The sequence below is a fragment of the Paramormyrops kingsleyae genome, chromosome 5, assembly GCF_048594095.1.
Source record: "Paramormyrops kingsleyae isolate MSU_618 chromosome 5, PKINGS_0.4, whole genome shotgun sequence".
Classification (NCBI taxonomy): Eukaryota; Metazoa; Chordata; class Actinopteri; order Osteoglossiformes; family Mormyridae; genus Paramormyrops; species Paramormyrops kingsleyae.
Window position 1 is genome coordinate 28473317 of NC_132801.1, and position 21866 is coordinate 28495182.

At 41.6% G+C, this 21866-nt stretch overlaps 1 protein-coding gene and 1 long non-coding RNA gene across 6 annotated transcripts; one reads left to right on the top strand and one right to left on the bottom strand.

Moving 5' to 3' along the window:
- Positions 1-1533: 1533 nt before the first annotated feature.
- LOC111845519 (uncharacterized) lies at positions 1534-13380 on the bottom strand. 2 transcript variants are annotated; one of them, XR_011991805.1, is made up of 5 exons: positions 13169-13380; positions 10692-10865; positions 7220-7310; positions 2437-2501; positions 1534-1813 (listed from the first exon to the last, which is right to left on the bottom strand). It is a non-coding gene; the product is annotated as an uncharacterized lncRNA (long non-coding RNA). The 2 variants fall into 2 exon arrangements; XR_011991804.1 differs by lacking the exons at positions 10692-10865; positions 13169-13380 and having other exon boundaries at positions 7220-8405.
- A 120-nt stretch (positions 13381-13500) lies between these two features.
- On the top strand, positions 13501-20986 carry LOC111845550 (ubiquitin carboxyl-terminal hydrolase 37-like). 4 transcript variants are annotated; one of them, XM_072712533.1, is made up of 18 exons: positions 13501-13535; positions 14550-14598; positions 15004-15119; positions 15211-15313; positions 15409-15521; positions 15626-15709; positions 15821-15952; positions 16085-16199; positions 17197-17342; positions 17533-17632; positions 17808-17887; positions 18082-18273; positions 18449-18573; positions 18893-18963; positions 19102-19201; positions 19445-19584; positions 19697-19756; positions 19833-20986. In XM_072712533.1, the coding sequence occupies exons 2-17, from the start codon at positions 14560-14562 to the stop codon at positions 19709-19711; spliced, it is 1671 nt and encodes a 556-aa protein (XP_072568634.1). In that variant the 5' UTR covers positions 13501-13535; positions 14550-14559; the 3' UTR covers positions 19712-19756; positions 19833-20986. The 4 variants fall into 4 exon arrangements, 3 of the variants coding, with proteins under 3 accessions (XP_072568634.1, XP_072568633.1, XP_072568635.1); XR_011991803.1 differs by lacking the exon at positions 13501-13535 and having other exon boundaries at positions 14433-14598; positions 19833-20144; positions 20237-20986; XM_072712532.1 differs by lacking the exon at positions 13501-13535 and having other exon boundaries at positions 14433-14598.
- Positions 20987-21866: the final 880 nt, after the last annotated feature.

A 21866-nucleotide genomic window follows, 5' to 3' on the forward strand; every position in this document is an offset into this window, starting at 1 on the left:
CTTCGATAAACCAAGCCTAAAGGTGGTGACATTTGGGAGGGCATATACTCTTTATCTCTGCCTCTGTATACAGTGACTCATTTCCATACACTGATTCATCTTCTGTAAAACAGCAACGCAACATCTCTGCTGCTGAAGGGGCAGACGTCGATAAGCCCCAGAAGAGAAGACTGAAGTTCCAGCGAAAGTTTCCATGGCTGAAACTTGTCAAGTCGAGAGCGAAGGAGAGGTAGTGCCCCAGTTTTCCTTAGAGCTCTAACTTTTTTCAGTCACTTTCATACCTGAACTCTCCGCTCACGGTGGCAGTTCTGGCTGTTCTAGCTCTGACGAAGACGGAGGTTTGTCAGGTGACTGCAGGGACTCTGGAGACAGCAATGCACTCTCGAGCGGCCAGAGTCCCAGCCTCTCCGTTGTCAACTCGGAGGTACACAGATCAGAGATAGTTCCAGTGTGATTTTAGAATACAGCAGTATCTTGGTTTCCCTGTCTAAAACAGAATTTGTTCTCGTTTCCTCCAAGTCACTGACATCTAGCGCCTCCTCGACCGATAGCTGTGTAGAGGAGCACCAGTCCCCTCCAGTGGTGACACAGGACATCCCCCCTAAGTCATCTAGGATGCCCATGAGTTCTTCAGCTGCCTGATATACAGGCTGAATGAACTGGGAAATGTAATCCAGGCCTGGGAGAGGACATCTATCTACACCTGTCCTGCTGAGGGAAACCTGGGCTTTGAGATGCTGTGCCAGAAGACTTGTGCCAGGTACACCCTGCAGGTTTTATTGGTTTTAAATACCTGGCTGAAGCACTTGCATACTGCTGCCACAAAGATATTAAGCAGTAAAACACCTGTGTCAGGGATCCAGTTCTTATCGAAGGTCCAGTTGTTTCTCTCGAGCGGCCAGAGTCCCAGCCTCTCCATCGTCAACTCGGAGGTACACAGATCAGAGATAGTTCCAGTGTGATTTTAGAATACAGCAGTATCTTGGTTTCCCTGTCTAAAACAGAATTTGTTCTCTTTTCCTCCAAGTCACTGACATCTAGCACCTCCTCGACCGATAGCTGTGTAGAGGAGCACCAGTCCCCTCCAGTGGTGACACAGGACATCCCCCCTAAGTCATCTAGGATGCCCATGAGTTCTTCAGCTGCCTGATATCCAGGCTGAATGAACTGGGAAATGTAATCCAGGCCTGGGAGAGGACATCTATCTACACCTGTCCTGCTGAGGGAAACCTAGGCTTTGAGATGCTGTGCCAGAAGACTTGTGCCAGGTACACCCTGCAGGTTTTACTGGTTTTAAAATACCTGGCTGAAGCACTTGCATACTGCTGCCACAAAGACATTAAGCAGTAAAACACCTGTGTCAGGGATCCAGTTCTTATCGAAGGTCCAGTTGTTTGTGATTCAAAATTTACGAAATACTCTGCTTCTTTGTATCTCTTTTCTTCTTGGTTACTGGCAGCTGTGGAGTACAGTCCTCCAGGGTGGAGGACTTCAATCACACGTGGCTGCTAATGTCCTTGGATGTCATCTCCGTGCAAGACCTCTTGGAGAACTATTTCAAGGTGTCTGTGGTTCTGCATGCACAGCATCTACAACTAGCTGTATTCCAAAGAAACACACACTTGTACAACCACTGACGGCACTCTTGTCTAGCTGGTACAGACACACAGCAGTGTTGCGCCGTAATGGTCCTGGTAGAAGGCACTCCTCGCTGACTACTGCTGTGTGCTGATACAGGACGCAGAGGTGGAGCTGACTTGTGCCACCTGCGGTGGGAGCCAGGCTGTGCTGTCATGGTCATTCCTCACGCTGCCTAGTGATTAGGTAGAAATAAAGAGATTAGATATATAGATAGAAATAAAGGAATAGTGATTCAGAAGAGAAGGATAGATATATAAATTGATAGAAAAAGGGATAGTGATTACGTAGAAATAAAGGCATAGAGAATAGGTAGATTGAAAGACAGATGCATAGAAATAATCCATAGATTGATATACATTAAGATACATATAGAGATAGAAATAAAGGCATAAAGATTACATTGAAATAAAGGGATAGTGATTAGCAATAAATGCACAAAGATTAGATCGACAGAAATAAAAGGATAGTGATTAGGTAGAAAAAAAGGCAGATTACATAAGAGGTAGATAGAAATAAAGGGATAGTGATTAAGTAGATAGAAAGATAGATACATGGATAGATATATATTGATAATTTTAAGAAATTTTATTCTATTGCTATGATTACTGCATGTTAAACAAAATTTTGTGACCATTCTTCATATTTTCACAGACTTATGCATAGGTCAAATTTTCGTTTAAAATTGCACAACACTGAGCATAATTTCACAGCCAGTTTTAGTTAAGCTGCTCACGTTACTCAATATGATAAATATTATTTAATGTCAATAGACAGGTAGAAGCCGAACACACATACCATTTGAAGGATAAACATCTGAAAAGTTACACTCGGGGCAGTTGTGCTTTGAGTAGATGGTTTATCTGAGAACAGACAATGAAAGAATGATATAAACTTCAGTCAGTTACATAAGTAAGGAATAATTGACGACGGGCTGTTGAATTATTAGAAAAATAATGCACACCCGAGGTGGTGATGCGGCCACGACGCGAAGCGGAGTGGCCATTACACCTCGGGTGTGCATTATTTTTCTAATAATTCAACGGTCCGGAGTCAATTATTCCGCTTATACTACGGTTGCCACACCTCAAGACATCGATCAGATGATATATTTCAAGGGATTCGTCCGGTTTTTCTACTTAAATCGCTATTGTGAGTAGGATTATTTCTTCCGCATCTCATCCAACGACTCTTTTGCTAGTTCCAAAACGTCATTAGCTGTTGTTTTTTTGGTGTTTTCTTCGTGTTTTTCTCCCTCGAGTATGTCTAGCTGTTCTTCGCTGATCGTTTTATGTCTTTTGTTGTTGCTGGCTGCCTTTGATGTCCGCTTCCGTTTATGTTGTTTTTCATCTGGACTGTCTAATACTGCTGCAGCCCAGTTGTTGAAAGTTTCATATTCACCGTAAATATTAAAATTTACTTTCGGAAAATCGTCTGTCATGTTGTTGTTTTTGTTAGTCCTGTGTGCTGTATAGGTACTGTATGCTAATTTCCGTTATTACAGTTAACTATGCGAAGTGATATGGAACTGTAATGCGGTCAAGAGAGCTGCCTGGAACTACGTTCGCTCTGCGTTTCCCTGAAAATAATTGCACACCTCAGAACGTTCGTCAGCCAATCAGATTCAAGCATTCAACGGTCCCGTAGTATAATGAATTTTAACGTACAGCTAAGGGCGCTTTTCCACCGCACAAAGTACGGTACTTTTGGTACGGTACTTTTGCTTTTCCATTGACTTCCGGTCGAGTACCAGTACCGAAAGTGCCAAACCAGCTGGGGTACTTCGGGGTGGGACTTACAAACATATTTGCTGTCCATTGGTTATGCAAATAGCCTGCCGTTGAAACACAAAATACACACAGCGAACAACCAGAAACGAAATAAAAAGCAGTAGAAACAAAAATATTAAAGTAAAACGGAAGGATGGACAAGCGAGGGGAAACAGGCTTTAATCGCCATATGGTCGAATGAACAGATCCAGCGGGATTTGGATGACACGACTCGAAATAAAAAAGTATTTGCCATAATAGCAAGCCGCTTGGAAGAAATGGGGCACATGCGAAACAACGAACAATGCCGCTTGAAAATCAAAAAACTTAAGCAGGACTACAGGAAAGTGAAGGAGCATAACATGTTTAAATCCAGCGAAAGAAATACCGCGTCGCGCTTTGTGATGATGTCAGTCAGGGGCGATTACTGATGTCATTTGGCGCCGGTACCAGTTTTTACGGCAGTGGAAAACCAAAACAAAAGTACCACCATACTTTTGGTACTTTATGGAAGTACCGAAAGTACGGTACCTGGTGCGGTGGAAAAGTGCCCTAACTGGCCAGATAGTCATCTTGTGTTCAGGTAATGTGTAATTAGTTTAAAATAAAGGAGCAGTTTCTTACTTAGTAATGTAGGTGGTGTTGGTAGTTTCAGTTGTTACACAACTTTTTGCCTTTTAGAAATATACTAGAGCATTAACGTTCACAGAGAAAATACAGACTGGGAAAATTTATGTATAAGCCTGTAAACCAGAAAGTCATGACTTTCCGGGGGTGCGGGGTTGAATACTGTATGTAAGGCACTGTAGCTTATGTGAAATTACACCAAAAGTGATTTCTCTTACTTATAGGGCTGAAACGATTATTCGAGTAACTCGAATGATTCGATTACAAAAAATGTTCAAGGTAAATTCTTTGCCTCGAGGCTTCGTTTAATTCGTCACCAAAGTCCATCTATTATCGTATCACTCCCACTTTGTAGACTACTGCGCAGCACCGGTATCATTGTTTTACACTGACTGTTTTAACTGAAGCGCATTTCAAAGATTTAAGGCGGCGCGATTTATTTTTGCTCTCTATGGCAATGTAGGAAAATGAAGATACCGGTGTGCGTAAAAGGCAGAAAATCTCTAAAGTGTGGGACCATTTTATGCTGCATAAGGTGGACAACGTAGTGTATACACTGTAAAACGGACCTGGCCTACCATAATAGTACTTCGTCAATGCTGCAGCAACTGAAACGAAAGCATCTTAAAGTGAACTGCACTTCTCCAAGCGGACTCGGAGCTTCTACAAGGTATCGTATTTTTACGATTGCTAACTGATATGAACACTAGCTCTTGTTAGAACGTACAGTATTTGTAATTATTTGTAGCCTGTGTTATGAGTCGATAGTGACGAGGCACAAGTAGCAAGAGAGCAAATGCCCCAAGATCTCCCTCATGTACTTTATCCCTCATCTCTCCCTCCCGCGTGTGCTGTGATAGGTTACATCTCAAAACATGCCTTCCCCATACATAAGGTAGTAATAATAAATGCAAGATGGATGAATCTACACTCATCAGCATATAGATTTACTTTTGTTGTACAAATCAATGATTCCCCCCCCAGCTGCAGTTTTTACCAACATTGAATATGCTCATCACAGACATCCACCCATTGTCCATGGTGGAGGACACGGGATTTAAGAATATGATTAAAGCTTTCAATCCCAAATACACCATTCCCACAAGAACACATTTCACAAATATGATGGAGCAAAAGTACTCAGAAATAACAGAGAAATTCAAAAGAGTGTTCTTAAGGAGACAGACTGTGTTGCACTCACAACAGTGAGTGTGGCCACAGAGGCTAATCTGGGGGTTGTTTTTGGGAGATGATTGGGAAATGAAGTCCCTCTCCCTTACTACAATGCCTCTGGAGGAGAGGCATACAGCCACAAACATTGCTGATTGGTTTTTTGAAAAGGTGAAGGCAGTTGTCCATGACAATGGGGCCAATGTAGTGGCAGCTGCCAGAATTCTTAGAGAGAGACACAGATGGGCCTCTGTTAGATGTGCAGGGTACACACTGAATTTAGATGTGCAGAATACACTGAAAAATAAAGCCATCTCGAGTTGTGTGGCCTCCGCGAGATGCCTGGTGGAGCACTTCAAAAAGAGCGAATTAGCCTGCACAAAACTTAAAGAGAAGCAGCAGCAAATGGCAGTGCAGCAGCACATGTTGGTACAGGATGTCAGTACTCGGTGGAACAGTACACTTCGTATACTATCCAGGCTCCTTGAAGAGATGGCCAGTGACTGCAGCTCTTTCCGAACCTGCAGTCAACCCACGGGGAAAGCATCACTATTTGGATCTGAAGCCAGAGCAGTGGATCATGACTGAAGAGCTGACTCAGATCCTTGAACCTTTCGAGGGGGCTACAGTGTTCCTGAGCGGGGAACAATATGTGACCCGGTCTGTGGTTCCACAGCTGGCACAGACCCTCAAAAAATCCACCCCGAGTTCAGCTTTTGAAACTGCACCAGTGAGGGCATTTCAGGGTCTTGCCGCTGAACAGGTAACTGACAGGTGGGAAGACCTGTTTGTATTTAAACCTGAGGACCCTAACATTGCCCTCCTTGCTGCTGCCTTGGACCCCCGGTTCAGAAAACTTAAGGTCTTACCTTTTGAAGAATCATTTAAGGTCCAAAGCATAATTCAAACAATGGCACTAACCAAAAGGCAAGAAAGACAGTCCAATGAAAGGGGAAATGAATCCACCACCAACATAGAAGACCACCCTGCTACTCAAGCCAAGGGATCATTTCTCAATGTTCTCAAATCATCATCAAACTCCAATAGCAGTGTAGGGGAGAATGAGAAGCAAAATCAAGAGGTGCAGAGGGAGGTCTTTCAATTTTTTGGTGAACATCCTCTCTCCAAAAAAGAGGATCTACTGCCATGGTGGAGAGAAAATGCAGCAAGAAACCCAAACCTGGCAAAGCTTGCATTATTCCAGCCACCTCAATGCCCTCACAGCGTTTGTTCTCTGCTGCTGGGAACATTGGCTCAAAGCGTAGGGCAAGCCTTACTTCTGACCATGTCAATATGCTGACCTTTTTGCATTGTAACCACCACTTGCTCTTTTAAAGGCTTGCACATGCACTGCACACACATGTACCAAGACAAATTCTCTCTCTTTCTATTTTGCACATGCACTGCTCTAAGACAAGCACTCACTACCTTGCACGTAACATTGCCCAAAGACAAACATTCCACTCTACCTACTTACCTCATCTGGATACAATTGGAAACTGAACTGTTGCGTTTAAGTTGGATTATTAGTAATACTTGGTTTATTTATATTTTCTTTTTACTATTTTGTACCTTTATACTTTGTTTATTCCTTCTTTATTCTCAGATGGGCTATAGCAGGGGGTACACCCCATTTTCCTGTTTTAATTAAAATAAAACTAAGGACAGATAGGTTAGCCTATGTTTGTGAAGTTGTATTTCATAGTTTTCTTTCATGCACATCATAAATGTTTCACAGAAAGGCTGATTAAATGGGCTTAGTTCTGGAGCCAATAAGCCAAAGGTTTTAAGCTTTGATCTAATAAAAGTGTTGAGTTTGAATAAAAACCTTTTTTTGTGAGGAATAACAGCCAATTGTATGCTCATTTTAAGCAGCCTTTCATGTTGCATAACACAATATTGATATAGTTTAAAAACATAAAAGTATGAGTTATCCGATTACTCCATGAAGAAGAAAAAAAAAAAAGACAGAATACTCGATTCCAAAAATACTCGATAGTTGCAGCCCTACTTACAACTCGGAATCTTATGGAGCCCTTGGTGGATTTTGAGAGGGGTTTCAAGGAGATGATTTTTTCCTCTGTTTTAGTGGCACCTCATCGTCACCTATACATTCAGGAAGATCCAGAATATGCAGAGTATGAGATATGATTTATTTACATTAACAGTGGAGCAATATAGGAAATAGCAGTCACATGTTTACTTTCACTCTCTGTCCTGAATCTGGATGAGACAGTCCATTTACACATTCAGAACCTAAAACAATTCACAAAAAAGTTAATCACGTGTCACTTTTCACAAATTATGGACTTTTACATGTGTGTATCCTTACCCCTTTCATCTCCTCTACCCAGGAGGCAGGAGCCACAGCAATTGACTTATTTTTTAAAAAAAGAATTACGTAGAAACAGACCTGTCTTACAAAAAGGAAAACACTCCTTAAAAGAGGGTTAATAGCACTAGCATTTAAGAAATGAGAAAATATATGACAATGACAAAAAATAATACTATGTACATATTTAATTTCATTTGTTAAGCAAGATCATGGAGGATAGAAAAGAACATCTTTGAGGGTCATTGCCCTCCCTTGTAAGCTTGTTCTGCCTAGAACCTCCATCTTTCATGGACCACATATAAAGGTTTATAGATCTTTGAATCACATGGCTTGGAAAGGTATGATTTCAACTCTACATAAGAGCTTTCCTGAGTTGGTCCTCTCTAGAACTTCACAGCAGGATGTTGTAAACATTATTAGGATGTTTCATATGTATTGGTTCCTCTTCAGTTGTTGGCGTTTGAATCTGTCAACGTTCTTGGAGCCGTTTTATTACTTGAATTAGGGCTTGGTTTCCCGATCTAACCATCTTTTTCAGGTGGTGCAGGTAGCACAATGCATGTGTCAAATGATCCATATGTGGTGGCATCAGCTGTGAGGTGAAGTGAGTGCACATTGTACACCAGGATTTCTTCACTATATATGTGCCGGCCTTGTTGGACGACATACACAAGGAGTTCATGGGCATTCGTACTATAAGATTGTGTTAAATGTGGAGACATTAGTATACACGTTGCCACACCACACACTTTTCAAATGGTGACATGCAGACCTCTCTGTGTATTAATGGTGAGAAATGGCTTACTTTTCTCATCCAACTACAATTGTGTATTAGCCTGCGTCAAATCCAGTTTCATAAAATGTTTTTCACCAGTGTTAATTTTGACAGCAGATTTCAATTTAGTTTTAGTCATAGTCTTTTGACTAAAATGCAATTTTAGTTTTAGTCATATTTTAGTCATCTGTTTTGTTTTAGTTTTAGTCTAGTTTTAGTCGACTAAAAGCATAAGATTTTAGTCGACTAAATCTACTGTAGATTTAGTTGACTAAAATATATTGGGTTTAATTTAAATGTAATTTAGTTAAACCGTGGTAATATACAAAATATTCTAACTTAAAATTAAATAAAGCCAAGTCTCATTAAATATGTGGAATATCGTCTTTCCATAAAAACCAAAAATTAGATATGCATTGTTTAGAACTTGCATATGACATTCTTCATTCTGTAAAGCAAAAGTGCAACTCCAAATTATTTAAAAGAAAAACTGTATTTGGCAGTAATGCCATTGCAAATACTGCATGACCTGAAAAAATTACCTTGCAGATGTCGCTTTAGATTTGTTGTATTTTTACCAGCGATTTCCGCTCCACACGGTTTACACAAGGTCTTGTTTGTCTTGACATCAAACGTGAAATTATTCCATATATCTTATCTTCTTTTTCTCCCAGCCATTGCCATGTCATTTTAGTTTAAGTCAGACAGACACCCACCAATGTATGCAAGATGTACTGTCGCATCTCGCGTCGCAAGGTGAATCAGTATCTTAATTTTCCAAATGTGCGTGTGCGTCTCACCGCGCCACGCACCAAGATTAATTCTGATTGGATCATTTCCAAAAACGTCCCTCACTCACATTTTCGTCTCGTTTTTATTAGTTAACGAAAATGTCAATATATTTTTATTATAGTTTTCGTCATCATCACTTAATTTTTATTTAGTTATCGTCTCGTTTTCGTCAGTGAAAATTTGTCGTTGATGAAAATTATAACGAAAATATTTCGTCAACGAAATTATCACTGTTTTTCACCCATTAGCATAGAAAAGAAGTCTCACCTTATGCGCATATACATGTGCACCGAATCATCTCTCTTCGAAATGCATACAGGTGGCACCGCCCAATCACTATGCTCCCCCGCGAAAGCGTGCTGTACTAACTGCAGCAATTTCTTATCGACGGCATCCCGTAACGCCCGGTACCGGTCTGGCCTCACAGAACTTTGGTTTCGTTTCTGGTGACACACGCAATGTAGCTGTGACCCAACTCCGAGCTGAAAATCACGCTGTACTGAGCAGTGTTGGGAAGATTACTTTGGAAATGTAATTCATTACAATTCCATTTTAAATAGAGTAACTATTTCAATTACTATATGAAAGTAATGTAACTAATTACATTTGATTACTTTTTGATTACTTTTTTAAATTATGAATGAATATTCTCAACTGTTAACCATTTTGAAATTTTGTAACCTGGTAGTGTTTACCTTACAGCAGTACTAAACACTGACTACTGTCAAACTCCTTTCAATACATGAAGTCATAACATTAATGGTTACATAAAATATACCTAAAATGTAAATTTTCAGCCATCGGCTATTAAATTCTAATGTGTGTTCATAATATAAACTTTTTGGGAGTCAAAACAAGATAAACTGCGAGTGATTTGACCACTCCGTGACACTTCAGGATTACATTATGATACAAACATTTTATATACTTGCGGAAATAAATGGTTCCATTTTACTTCTGAACAGTTCTTGCATCAGACAGAATATGCAATTTCAGCTGATTGTGTAATCACTCTGTTTAAATCAATTTTTCAATCACAAATCGCGGAGTAGCCTAAAACTGTCTTCGCAGCACTGTAAAATAAAATGGATTAGCAGAGTGGTAAGGCTGCATCATCCAGGGGTTATAGCTAGTTAGTGAATTTTCAAAATTCAATACGACATAGGATGTCGGGAGTGCTAATATCAGACCTAACATAAATTACCAATAACCTTAGCATATTGAAGAAGGACGGCACATTTTCTGTCAACGGGATCAGAAGTGCCAGTGTGGCTTTAAAGCGCGGTACACGATTCATTGTGGTGTTTACGCATGGTCAGTGTTTACATTTTGTTTTGTTGTCCTATGCGCCGTATCTTATGATTGAGTTGGTGTTGTCGTCGTACAGTCTGCATACCTGTCATAGCCAAGATTATTAGATCCGTATCGCACAGTGTGATCGGTAATGATTTTATAAGATTGCTGAAATCACACAGTGTGTACCGGGCATTACACTTTAGAAGCATGGTGTGGCACGCTGAAGGTAGGCATGCCTTCCCTGCCTTGTTTAATATGACTGTTTGCAGTTACAGTAAGCTGCACTTACCTCTAGATGTTTCCTTAGGTTGGACATGGACTGTTTAGGTGTCGACAGCATCTTTACAGCCGGTAAACACGCACTGCATTGCACAGTTAAATTTGTGCCTTTTTCCGTAATGTATCGGAAATGTTTTTTATATTTCCAGCAATGGAATGCATTCCTTTCCTTGTCTCCCATTTCCTGCAACAGAAACTCAGACAGCTCAGGCAAGTTAATTAACAGAATTGGCTGCAAATGTAGACGGGACAGGATAACCAATCAGAAGCATCGAATAGTTTCAAACTTTCGGCTGTGGAGGGAAAGGGGGAGGATGTTTAGCATAACACATGAAAAGCACAATAAAAATAGTTAAAGATATTAGCAAGGTTTTGCATACAATCTTATAATGCAACTAAAATTGTACTCATGAATATTTCCCATAAGTAAGTGTAACCTTACACTTTTTTCTAGTAACTGCAACGGATTACAATTACATTTTTTTGTAATTAAATTACATAATGCCGATACATGTAACTCGTTACTCCCCAACACTGGTACTGACCACACACTGTCACTACAGGACCAGAAATGTCTACCCCGTTCACCTTAGACTAGTCTAGTTTGAGGCATGAATCCAGTCTCCACCGATAAGCGCTGGACCTCTTCCCCGTCACACGAGTAATGGTAGCCTTACGCGCTGGTTCCCTCATTGTACGATTACCAATTTACCCAGCAAGGTTAACTGCTGACCCGTATGTGTTCTCAGAGCGACATGACAGTTGCAACTTCACATTTTTCAACTTGGATCTGTACAGGCGATCTGAAATTACGGACATCGCTTCTCCGGTATCAACTTCAAAATAAATTTTAACTCCGTTACATTATATACCCTATACAGCTTTACATACTCACAACCCCTGAACAGTTTGTCAGTCCAATATTTTGCATCCTCAGTCTATTGCTGTTCACGGCTCTCCATTTTGCTTTCAAGAAAGTCCTCCCCCGATCCGTCTCGCATTCTCGACGCTCGGTCTGACGAATTCACTGAAGCTCCAAACGAGTGGTGTGTGATACTACAAGATTTGGTATGGATGCGATACCAAGTAAATACAGGGAAAGTATCGCCGATACGATACCGATACTTCTTAATTAAGGTGGATGCATCATCAAATTGCTACAGCTGAATTAATTTTCATTGCCTTTAAGTGTTTTTGTGATTTTTTTTTTTGATTAATTAGGTAAAACCCAGGACAGAATTTGGGCAAAGTTTATAAGTAAATAAATACTATAGTGCGGAGGTACCAGCCGGCAGGGCGGCATGTTGGACTGATGCCACCTTGTAAAAAGTTCTCAGTAATCGCTTGTGTGATTATAAATGTGCTGTGTGATATGTCATGTATAGTGGATAATGTTCATCATTGTATGTAGTGTGTGTGTATGAGGAGTAAACGGGGCGACGTGCACGGTGAGCAGTGCCGGTGTGTGGGTTGTATAGTAGTGTGGGTGTAATAAACGCCATCTGATGATTAAACCACGAACTATCCCTGCTGTTTAATTATTGCGAGCATGACTCAGCGACCCACTATTGTAATACACACTATAATATTTATAACAAAGTATGTGTGTGCGCCCGCGCCTGTTTACTAGCCTGGCGTTGCCGAGTCACGTGACAGCCGTGAGCGGCAATTGAGAGCAGCAGCGCGAACACAGACAGCCACAGTGCATTCGGGAGAGAGATTGAAACTGAAGTATCGATCTCATTGAACTGGTATTGATCAATATCAATACCAACATTATTATCGATACTTGGATCGATCCGCCCACCACTACTCCAAACTGTGGTTTGCCTTGTCCGGTGCTGCTCTTGTTCTTACAACCTCTACGTTCCAAATATCCAGTTTTTCCACAGCTGCGACATTGAAAATCCTTGAAACGACAGTTCTCTGGGCAGACGTGATCCGTCCTTACTGCACTCGAAGCTATTGGTAATTTCCACCATTCTCTGCCATGCCAGTCATTCACCACCAACGGCATCCGGCGTAGTTCTCAGCTAGACGTTCCACAGACGAAATGCATCTAGGAGCCATTCTTTCAAGCTAAACACACGTGGCTGCTAATCCCTTCAAGCTAGCAATATAGTCAACAAACGCTTCACCTGGCTGCTGCCGATGGCTCCTGAACGCAAATCTTTCAGCCAGCACATTTATCTTGGTCATGTAAAAGTTTCTGAGTACCACCAACAGTTCTGAGAGAGACTTTACCGAATGTCTTTCAGCAAGGCAAAAACTTCAGGACCGAATACGGATGAAAACACTACTCTCCGTCATCCTTGTTCTATCTGATTAGCGCCCAAAATAGCAACAAAAAAAAAAAACGTTCCTCGTAATTAGCGAACGTCTCGACTGACTCGTCGAACTGTCGCACACTATCAATGATGTACAGTGCAATTATACCTTTTCTCTCTTCTGTCGTTAAATTTTCAAAGACAAAAAATGATTAGTTACCTGGTCAATGTAAACTGGAGCAACCTGGCCGTCGCGTCTAAAAAAAACAAAAAAGGAATCAAATCCTCGTCGCCAACTGTGTCTGTCCTGCATTTACTTCAAATGACAAACAATTACCCGAGCCACGGGTTCGAAACAAACGGTCCATTTTAACTGACAAAACTCAAGCAAGAACCGCTCTCCGGTTCTCTGTCCTGCGCCCTGTTCGCGCGTATCCCATCCCACCTAACCCAATTACAATACAGGTCAGAGGTCAACCAATAACCTTTTACATTTCAAAAAGTTATGCAAAATAAAATATCCTTTCATGTGTGTACACATAGATCACAGCCTACATGTTTCCTCCTTTATGAAATTCTGCTTCACGGTAAATTTTCTTTTTAAATCAGTGATAAACCTATATGTTTGCCCTGCCATGGGTTGGCGCCCCATCCTGGGTTGTTCCCTGCGTAATTGCACGCAGGGTTCCCAGCTTTGGTCAGATGGCTGCAGTGAGATTACTAACAAGTGACGCATTTATTATCTTGTTCATACTCTCTAAGATTTGCAAACTGCCCCAAAGTTTTTGATGTAGTTAATTATTATATTATAAACCTACATAGATTTGCCGTAAGATTTCTTACGTGAGAGTGAGAATCTGAAAGCATGTGTGTTACGCCAGATGCGTGAGAGTTGGCGACCCAGCTTGCGCCCCTCGAGATATGCTCCGGACCATGAATGGGATTAGCGGTTACAGAGAATGGATATGTGGGTTAACCTATATGTAGCAAATAGGTTGGTTTAACTGTCTTGCTGAGAGAAAAATATTAAGTGATACAACAGGGGGAGGGGTGTCGGCCAGGCTTGGGTGGTATTACGGTAATACCGTATTACCGCGATTTTCTCATTCCAAAATAAGATTTGAGCTCATGAAACTGTTTACTGATCTTTAGTTCTTTGTCATCGTATTTGTTACGATGCATATAAACCTAGGCATATAAACCAGTCGAAATGTGTTTTATAGGTAACATATACAGCAAACTATTTAAGTCTTCCTTTTTGTTTTGTATTTTTTGGCTGACGTCAAAGCCAATGCTGTTAGGATCAATAGCGCAAATGCGTAGACATTTTATGTGCATTTGCGATGCTATGGCAAGAAATTAACGCAAACGTACATAAAATACGTACGCATTTGTTCTATAGCAATGGATTGCCGCACGTAGCTTTCGAATGTGAATGCCTACTTGCGTACCAGTTACGCGCATCCCTAGTTATGATACGAATGTCTGTAGTGACCAATCAGATTTAGCGGCGGTTAGATTTAACTGAGTGCAACTTCTAATTTAGTCACTTTTCAAAAGGCATTTTTCAAACTAAACAGATTGATCAAAATGTCTTGCAGCGTGATCACCATGTCTTGTGGAGTTTTTTCCTGTTGGCCCAGAAAAAAGGTAAGTTCTTTTTTTTTTTATCAGTTTAATTTCATTACCGTGAAATGTTACCTTTAATGGAGAGTTAAATCTGGGCTAATTTCTAAAGGCGTAGATAAACGTTTAAATCACAACCGCATCTCCATCTTTGGAATTGCGGACATATAGACCAAATGCAGTCCGAGAAAATGATTAGAGAGGGAGCTCGTAATCTTCAGCCTTAAGTTATATAATAAACTCTCTGTTATTCAAACTAGCAGTTCATTATTAGCACATTCTGTCTTTTTTGCGGGGGGGAGGCTGAGTAATACAGCTTCGATAAACCAAGCCTAAAGGTGGTGACATTTGGGAGGGCATATACTCTTTATCTCTGCCTCTGTATACAGTGACTCATTTCCATACACTGATTCATCTTCTGTAATACAGCAACGCAACATCTCTGCTGCTGAAGGGGCAGACGTCGATAAGCCCCAGAAGAGAAGACTGAAGTTCCAGCGCAAGTTTCCATGGCTGAAACTTGTCAAGTCGAGAGCGAAGGAGAGGTAGTGCCCCAGTTTTCCTTAGAGCTCTAACTTTTTCAGTCACTTTCATACCTGAACTCTCCGCTCACGGTGGCAGTTCTGGCTGTTCTAGCTCTGACGAAGACGGAGGGTTGTCAGGTGACTGCAGGGACTCTGGAGACAGCAATGCACTCTCGAGCGGCCAGAGTCCCAGCCTCTCCGTTGTCAACTCGGAGGTACACAGATCAGAGATATTTCCAGTGTGATTTTAGAATACAGCAGTATCTTGGTTTCCCTGTCTAAAACAGAATTTGTTCTCGTTTCCTCCAAGTCACTGACATCTAGCGCCTCCTCGACTGATACCAGTGTAGAGGAGCACCAGTCCCCTCCAGTGATGACACAGGACATCCCCCCTAATGAGGGACCTGAAAGGTCCTTGAGAAGGTATGTATGATCACAGTGGCAAATCCGTAATTAACCCTGTTTCGATGTTTGATGTGCTTTTATCACTTCATTCCCTTTCTCTCCTGCACTGTCTCCTGTCCAAGGATCCCCAAATGGCTGCTTCCCTGCTTCATGGGGGATAGGGGTGATGCGGCGGTGGGAGAGAGCCAGCGGCTGGTCTGCCTTGGGTAAGCGTTACGCTCCTGTGAACCTTCCACTGCAGGATTCCCCAGCTGTTCCAACCACCACCAAAGACCTGGGTGGGCAGGTTTTGAGGCAGATGTTTCTCTGTCTTCCAGGCTACCAAACCTTGGGCAGACGTGCTATATGAACGCCACCCTGCAGTGTCTCTTCCACCTGCCGTCCTTCTGCGGTGACATCAGTAGGCAGGAGGAATACTGGCAGCTGGTCCCATCTGCTGACCTGTTGAGGCACGTAGCAGAAATATCCACCTCGTGCAAACTCGCAAAGATGTCTGTACTTGTGTGAATGACATAATCAAAAAATCCAATGATTTGAGTGACAGTGGAGATACCAACTGCCATTCTCTTCCAAATTTCCAGATTTTTCTCCGAACTACTGGCTTCCACACATGGATCAAGTAGAAGGCAGAAGATGGCTTTACTGAAGAATCTGCTTCCAGAGGTTGCATGCCATTTTGATGAAGACGAGCAGAATGTAAGTGAATTCTTTGACATTTGAACACAATCAAGCTATTCTGAAGTTAAGATTTTTGACTAAGGAGTACAGTGGTACCTTGTTTTATGAGCATAATTCGTTCCGGAAACATGCTTGTAATCCAAAGCACTCGTATATCAAAGCGAATTTTCCCATTAGAAACAATGGAAACTTATATGATCCGTTCCACAACTCATATAAAATATTCATTTAAAAGTTATTAATACAAAATATCAAGTAAAAATACACAAGACAAATTAGCCTGCGCTTTACCTTTGAAAAGAATCGTGGATGGTGTGAGGGAGAGGAGAAGAGGAGGGTTATTTTGTAGGACGACTTTCACTATAATTAACGGAATCACTGCTATCTGTTGGCTCACTGGAATCTTTTTCTGTTTGTGCGACTTTAACAAGGAACCCATCCAATGAAAGCCTCTTTTGCCTCCTTTTCGATTTCGCAAAAATGTGGACATTGCATTGTCGTTAAACAGATTCATCGCTCGCACTGCTACGCCCTTTTTCAGGTGGTGCTTTTCTTCTAAATTTTGACTATACGAGTGAGGCATGCCGACTCAGACCGAGCATGAGAGACGATTACCCACAATTCCGCAGCGTGAGAAAGTGTATAACCATTGGTTCAGTTCTGATGACGTGCGCTCGGCGTCAAAACAAGAAGCGCACGCATGCGCTTCCTATTTTGAAGCCGAGCGCACGTAAAAACAAGAAAAACAAGGAGCGCATGTGTGCCATATGATTTTTGACGATACTTGGCGCTCGTAAACCAGGACTTGCTCGGTTTCCAAGTCAAAATTTATTAAAAATCTTTGCTCGTCTTGCGGAACACCCGTGAACAGAGTTACTCGTAATCCGAGGTTCCACTGTATATGATGGTGAAATAAAGATATTGCATCACACAACATACTGGGAAATTGTTAAACAGCAGCAGTTTTATTTAAACAGTGTCAGATTGCAAGTATCTTTTATCTGCTGTCATCTAGGACGCCCACGAGTTTTTCAGCTGCCTGACATCCAGGCTGAATGAGCTGGGAAGCATAATCCAGGCCGGGGAGAGGACATCCGTCTACACCTGTCCTGCTGAGGGAAACCTGGGCTTTGAGATGCTGTGCCAGAAGACTTGTGCCAGGTACACCCTGCAGGTTTTATTGGTTTTAAATACCTGGCTGAAGCACTTGCATACTGCTGCCACAAAGACATTAAGCAGTAAAACACCTGTGTCAGGGATCCAGTTCTTATCGAAGGTCCAGTTGTTTGTGATTCAAAATTTACGAAATACTCTGCTTCTTTGTATCTCTTTTCTTCTTGGTTTCTGGCAGCTGTGGAGTACAGTCCACCAGGGTGGAGGACTTCAATCATCTGTCCTTGGATGTCATCCCACACGTCTCTGTGCAAGACCTCTTGGGGAACTATTTCAAGGTGTCTGTGGTTCTGCATGCACAGCATCTACAACTAGCTGTATTCCAAAGAAACACACACTTGTACAACCACTGACGGCACTCTTGTCTAGCTGGTACAGACACACAGCAGTGTTGCGCCGTAATGGTCCTGGTAGAAGGCACTCCTCGCTGACTACTGCTGTGTGCTGATACAGGACGCAGAGGTGGAGCTGACTTGTGCCACCTGCGGTGGGAGCCAGGCTGTGCTCTCATGGTCATTCCTCACGCTGCCTCGGTGAGTTGATTACTTTCCCAATGAATACGAAAAACGCACATATACAAACATATTGCTCAGTAATGTGCAGAGTGTGACTAATGGATGTTTTTGGATTGACCTGCATGTAGTTCATTTGCTTACAATCAATGAGATGTGTGTGTTCAGTACTGTTCCTCTCCCCTTTGTCATTGACTCTCCTTCTGCATCTACAGTGTCCTGGTCCTGCACTTCAAGAGATTCAGCTACACCCCACAGTATGAGCTGAAGAAAGTGCGGGACCCGGTACTCCTCTGTAGGGAGATCACCCTGCTCCCCCACTTCTCCCAGGTCACAGGGACGCCCCAGTCAGCAGACCCTGAGGAGCCTCATCTGAAGGATGACGAAACCACACAAGAGGCACATACGTAAGTTATTTGCATAGCAACGTACAATAAATGCCGAAAATGAGAGCAAACGCAATCATACACATTCTGCATTCTTTTAATAAGTGGGAAATTCTGTAAATAGACAAACGGTCCTTATAAACACCCATGGATATGTATGGACAGTAGTCTGATTGTATGTATGGATCCCGTGCAGGTCGGTGGAAGATGGACTAGGGGATGTCCCTAGGATGCCAGGCGAGGGTGATGCAGGACTTGTGGAGGAGGAGAGCCATACCCCGTGCCACAATTTACCTACAGAGGAGTCACCGCCCCCTGCAGGTACATACCAAAACCTGCCTGAGCTCAACCACGTAATATGCTACAGTTTCTCAAAGGAATACTGTCAGAACAGTCTGTATGCACTGGTGCAGACCTTCACAGGACAGTCGATGAGTTCCTTAGGGCCCCCTGCCGTTCTATATCATTATAATACAATGTACTATGCAGCAAAGTATGTAGACATTGTAGAGGGATTTCCTAGAGGTAAACAATTTCAAGGTGGTAGCGGTGAGGCCAGCAAGAGTAGATCAACTCCCCCCAGCACCTGCGGTCACCTCATTTGTGTTTTTGTCCCGTGATTCCTGTGACCCTTAAACAGACGGACCTGAGACAGGCACAGGGCAGCATACACCTGCACTGCTGAGCGTAGGGACAGCTGGAGGAAGTCAAGTGAGTTAGAGGGAAAGAGAGAGTGACATTAGTGTTACTAAGGCTTAGTAAGAGAAGAGAGTAAGAGAGACTGGAGATGCGCAGAGTGCTGGAGCAACCTTAGAGGTAGATGAAGTTCAGGGTGAGTTTCCCCTTCAGGGAGAGGCAGCGGTTTCTGAGACGCCGAAAGCACAGCCAACCGGACACCGATATCAGCTCACTGGTGTTCTCAGCCACCTGGGCTCCAGCGCCACCTCTGGTAGGTTAGATATATGCGCACACAGGGCCCTCAGACAGGTTCTGTCCCGCGACGAGATGTCACTCGCGAGTACTGTAACATTCCCCCCTGCTCTTGCGTATGTTATACTCGGGCAGGGAGAATTGTCATGCTTGAGTAGCTGCTCAAATGTGATTTGAGCTACGATGCTAAATAGTCCTGTGACCTAGAAGACATTTGTTTAGAATGTATATTCAGAGGTCGTCCTTCCTGCTTTCCTTGTAGGTCACTATATCAGCGACAACTTCAGTCGTGCAGAGAAGGGCTGGCTGTCCTTCAGTGACCTGACCGTAAAAAGGTTGGATGAGGGACAGGTGCTGAGAAAGAGGGAGAGCAGTGCGTACCTGCTGTTTTACACCCAGCAGGTAAATAGAGAAACACTGAATACACTCTGCTGTATGACATTCAGCAGCCAAATACAGACAGTGGATACATTGTACTACGTGATGCACATGTCAAAAATGTGATATTTTATAGGAACCTACATACTGAAGTCCACTGATGACTGTATATTGGGAACTAATGCTGAAAAAGCAGGTAAGCTAAACTTAGTTTTTTGCTGTTGTCCAGTAAAAATAGGAAGGAAATGGTACCAATGAGTGTCAAATTACAGGTACTGAAGGACCCATACGAGGCTCTGAGACACACGTGTGCTGTGGACGTAGCTGGTCCGGATGTCACCATCGGCTGGGCAGACTGGATTTCAACATAGGGAACTCATAAAGGGATAGATAGATAGATAGATAGATAGATAGAAATAAAGGTATAGAGATGAGAGGTGGATAGAAATAAACGGATAGTGATTCAAGAGGACAGATTGATAGAAAAAGGGATAGTGATTAGGTAGAAATAAAGGTGCAGAGATTGGGTAGATAGATGCATAGATTGATAGAAATAAAGGGATATTGACTAGGTAAAAATAAAGGCATAGAGATTAGATGAGAGGTAGATAGAAAGATAGATACATGGATAGACATATATTGATAGAAAAGGATAGTGATTAGGTAAAAAATAAAGGCATAGAGATAGATGCATAAACTGATAGAAATAAAGGCATAGAGATTAAGTAGATAGATTTATAGAAATAAATGGATAGTGATTAGGTAAAAATAAAGGTATAGAGAGAGATGCATAGATTGATAGAAATAAAGGCATAGAGATTAAGTAGATTAAATTTAGTCCAATAATCATAATATAGTATCAATATATATCTTTATTAGAAATAAAGGCATAGAGAGACATTCAATTCTTTTATTGTCATATGTACAAGTACCATGTAGATATACATATATAGATTGATAGATGGAAATAAAGGTATAGTGATTTGGAAGAGAAAGATAGATACATTGATAGAAAAAGGGATAGTGATTACGTAGAAATAAAGGCATAGAGATTAGGTAGATTGAAAGACAGATACATAGAAGTAATCCATAGATGTATCTATTAATAGATAGAAATAAAGGCGTAGAGATCAGATGATACACAGATATATACTTAGATACCTAGATTGATAGATAAGAATAAAGGGATAAAGTTAGAAATATAGGCATAGAGATTAGGTAAATACATAGGTATATACATAGACTGATAGAAATAAAAGGATAATGATTGGGTAGAACTAATGGCATAGATTAGATAGCTAAATACATACATGCTTACATAGATTGATAGAAATAAAGATTAGGTGGATAGAAATAAAGGGATAGTATTTGGTAGAAATGAAGGCATAGATATTTGATAGAAATAAAAGCACAAAAATTAGACATTGAAGAAGTTTGTGTGTTTTCTTATTCTCAGAGGCCCTTGGAACTCTCCCCACCCCCTTGGTTAATCTTAGTGATTTTCTCAGTTGACTGGAAAGTTGATTGACTTATTCAGTCAGAAGGTGTGTAGCACTGGGGAACCCCTGGGGTCATATATGACCCTTCCTTTTATTTCTGCCTTACATTCAACCCACTAATCAAAGTTAAGAATTTTTTATTTTTTTTGCTTTACAGCCCATTGTACCATATACGACCCGGTAACAGTGACATTTAGTGACTACTGACTGAATTAACCAGATTTTTTCCACATTAAATATGACCCCCACCGAGTTTTGAGGTAGTTGCTATACATGCTGCAAAGATTCACCTGTCAAGCTGTGAGTAGGTAAGTGGCAGCAGAAATATTGCATCATCAGTTATAATGTTTAGATAGTGTAGAACAAAACTAGGTTTTGGATGGTTTTTAAACTTTTCTGGCAACTGTGATGATGATGATGATGATCCATGTGCTCAACACCAGCCAACAGGGAATACAGGTGGTGCAAAAGACAAGTAAACTTTCTGTGTGTAGTACACCTTTTTGCAGGTCTGTTCATTTGACCTGTTTCTTGATGGGTTGACATGTTTGAAGCCTGTGTTTTATTGCCAGCACATGGTGACTGATGAAAAGGAAAACTCAATAAATGCATTTTGAAAATTAGAATTATTTCATAGGTGAAATTAACAAGTTGGAACAGCCCAGCGGGTCGTATATGGCACATTTCATAACATGGACTGGGAAAGGGTTATTTTTACAAAACACCTGTTTTTGAGTTCACTGGGTCTGTATGATCATTTTGGCCATGTTTTTCCTATAATGAAAGGGTGGGCTTGGTTCCCCAGGG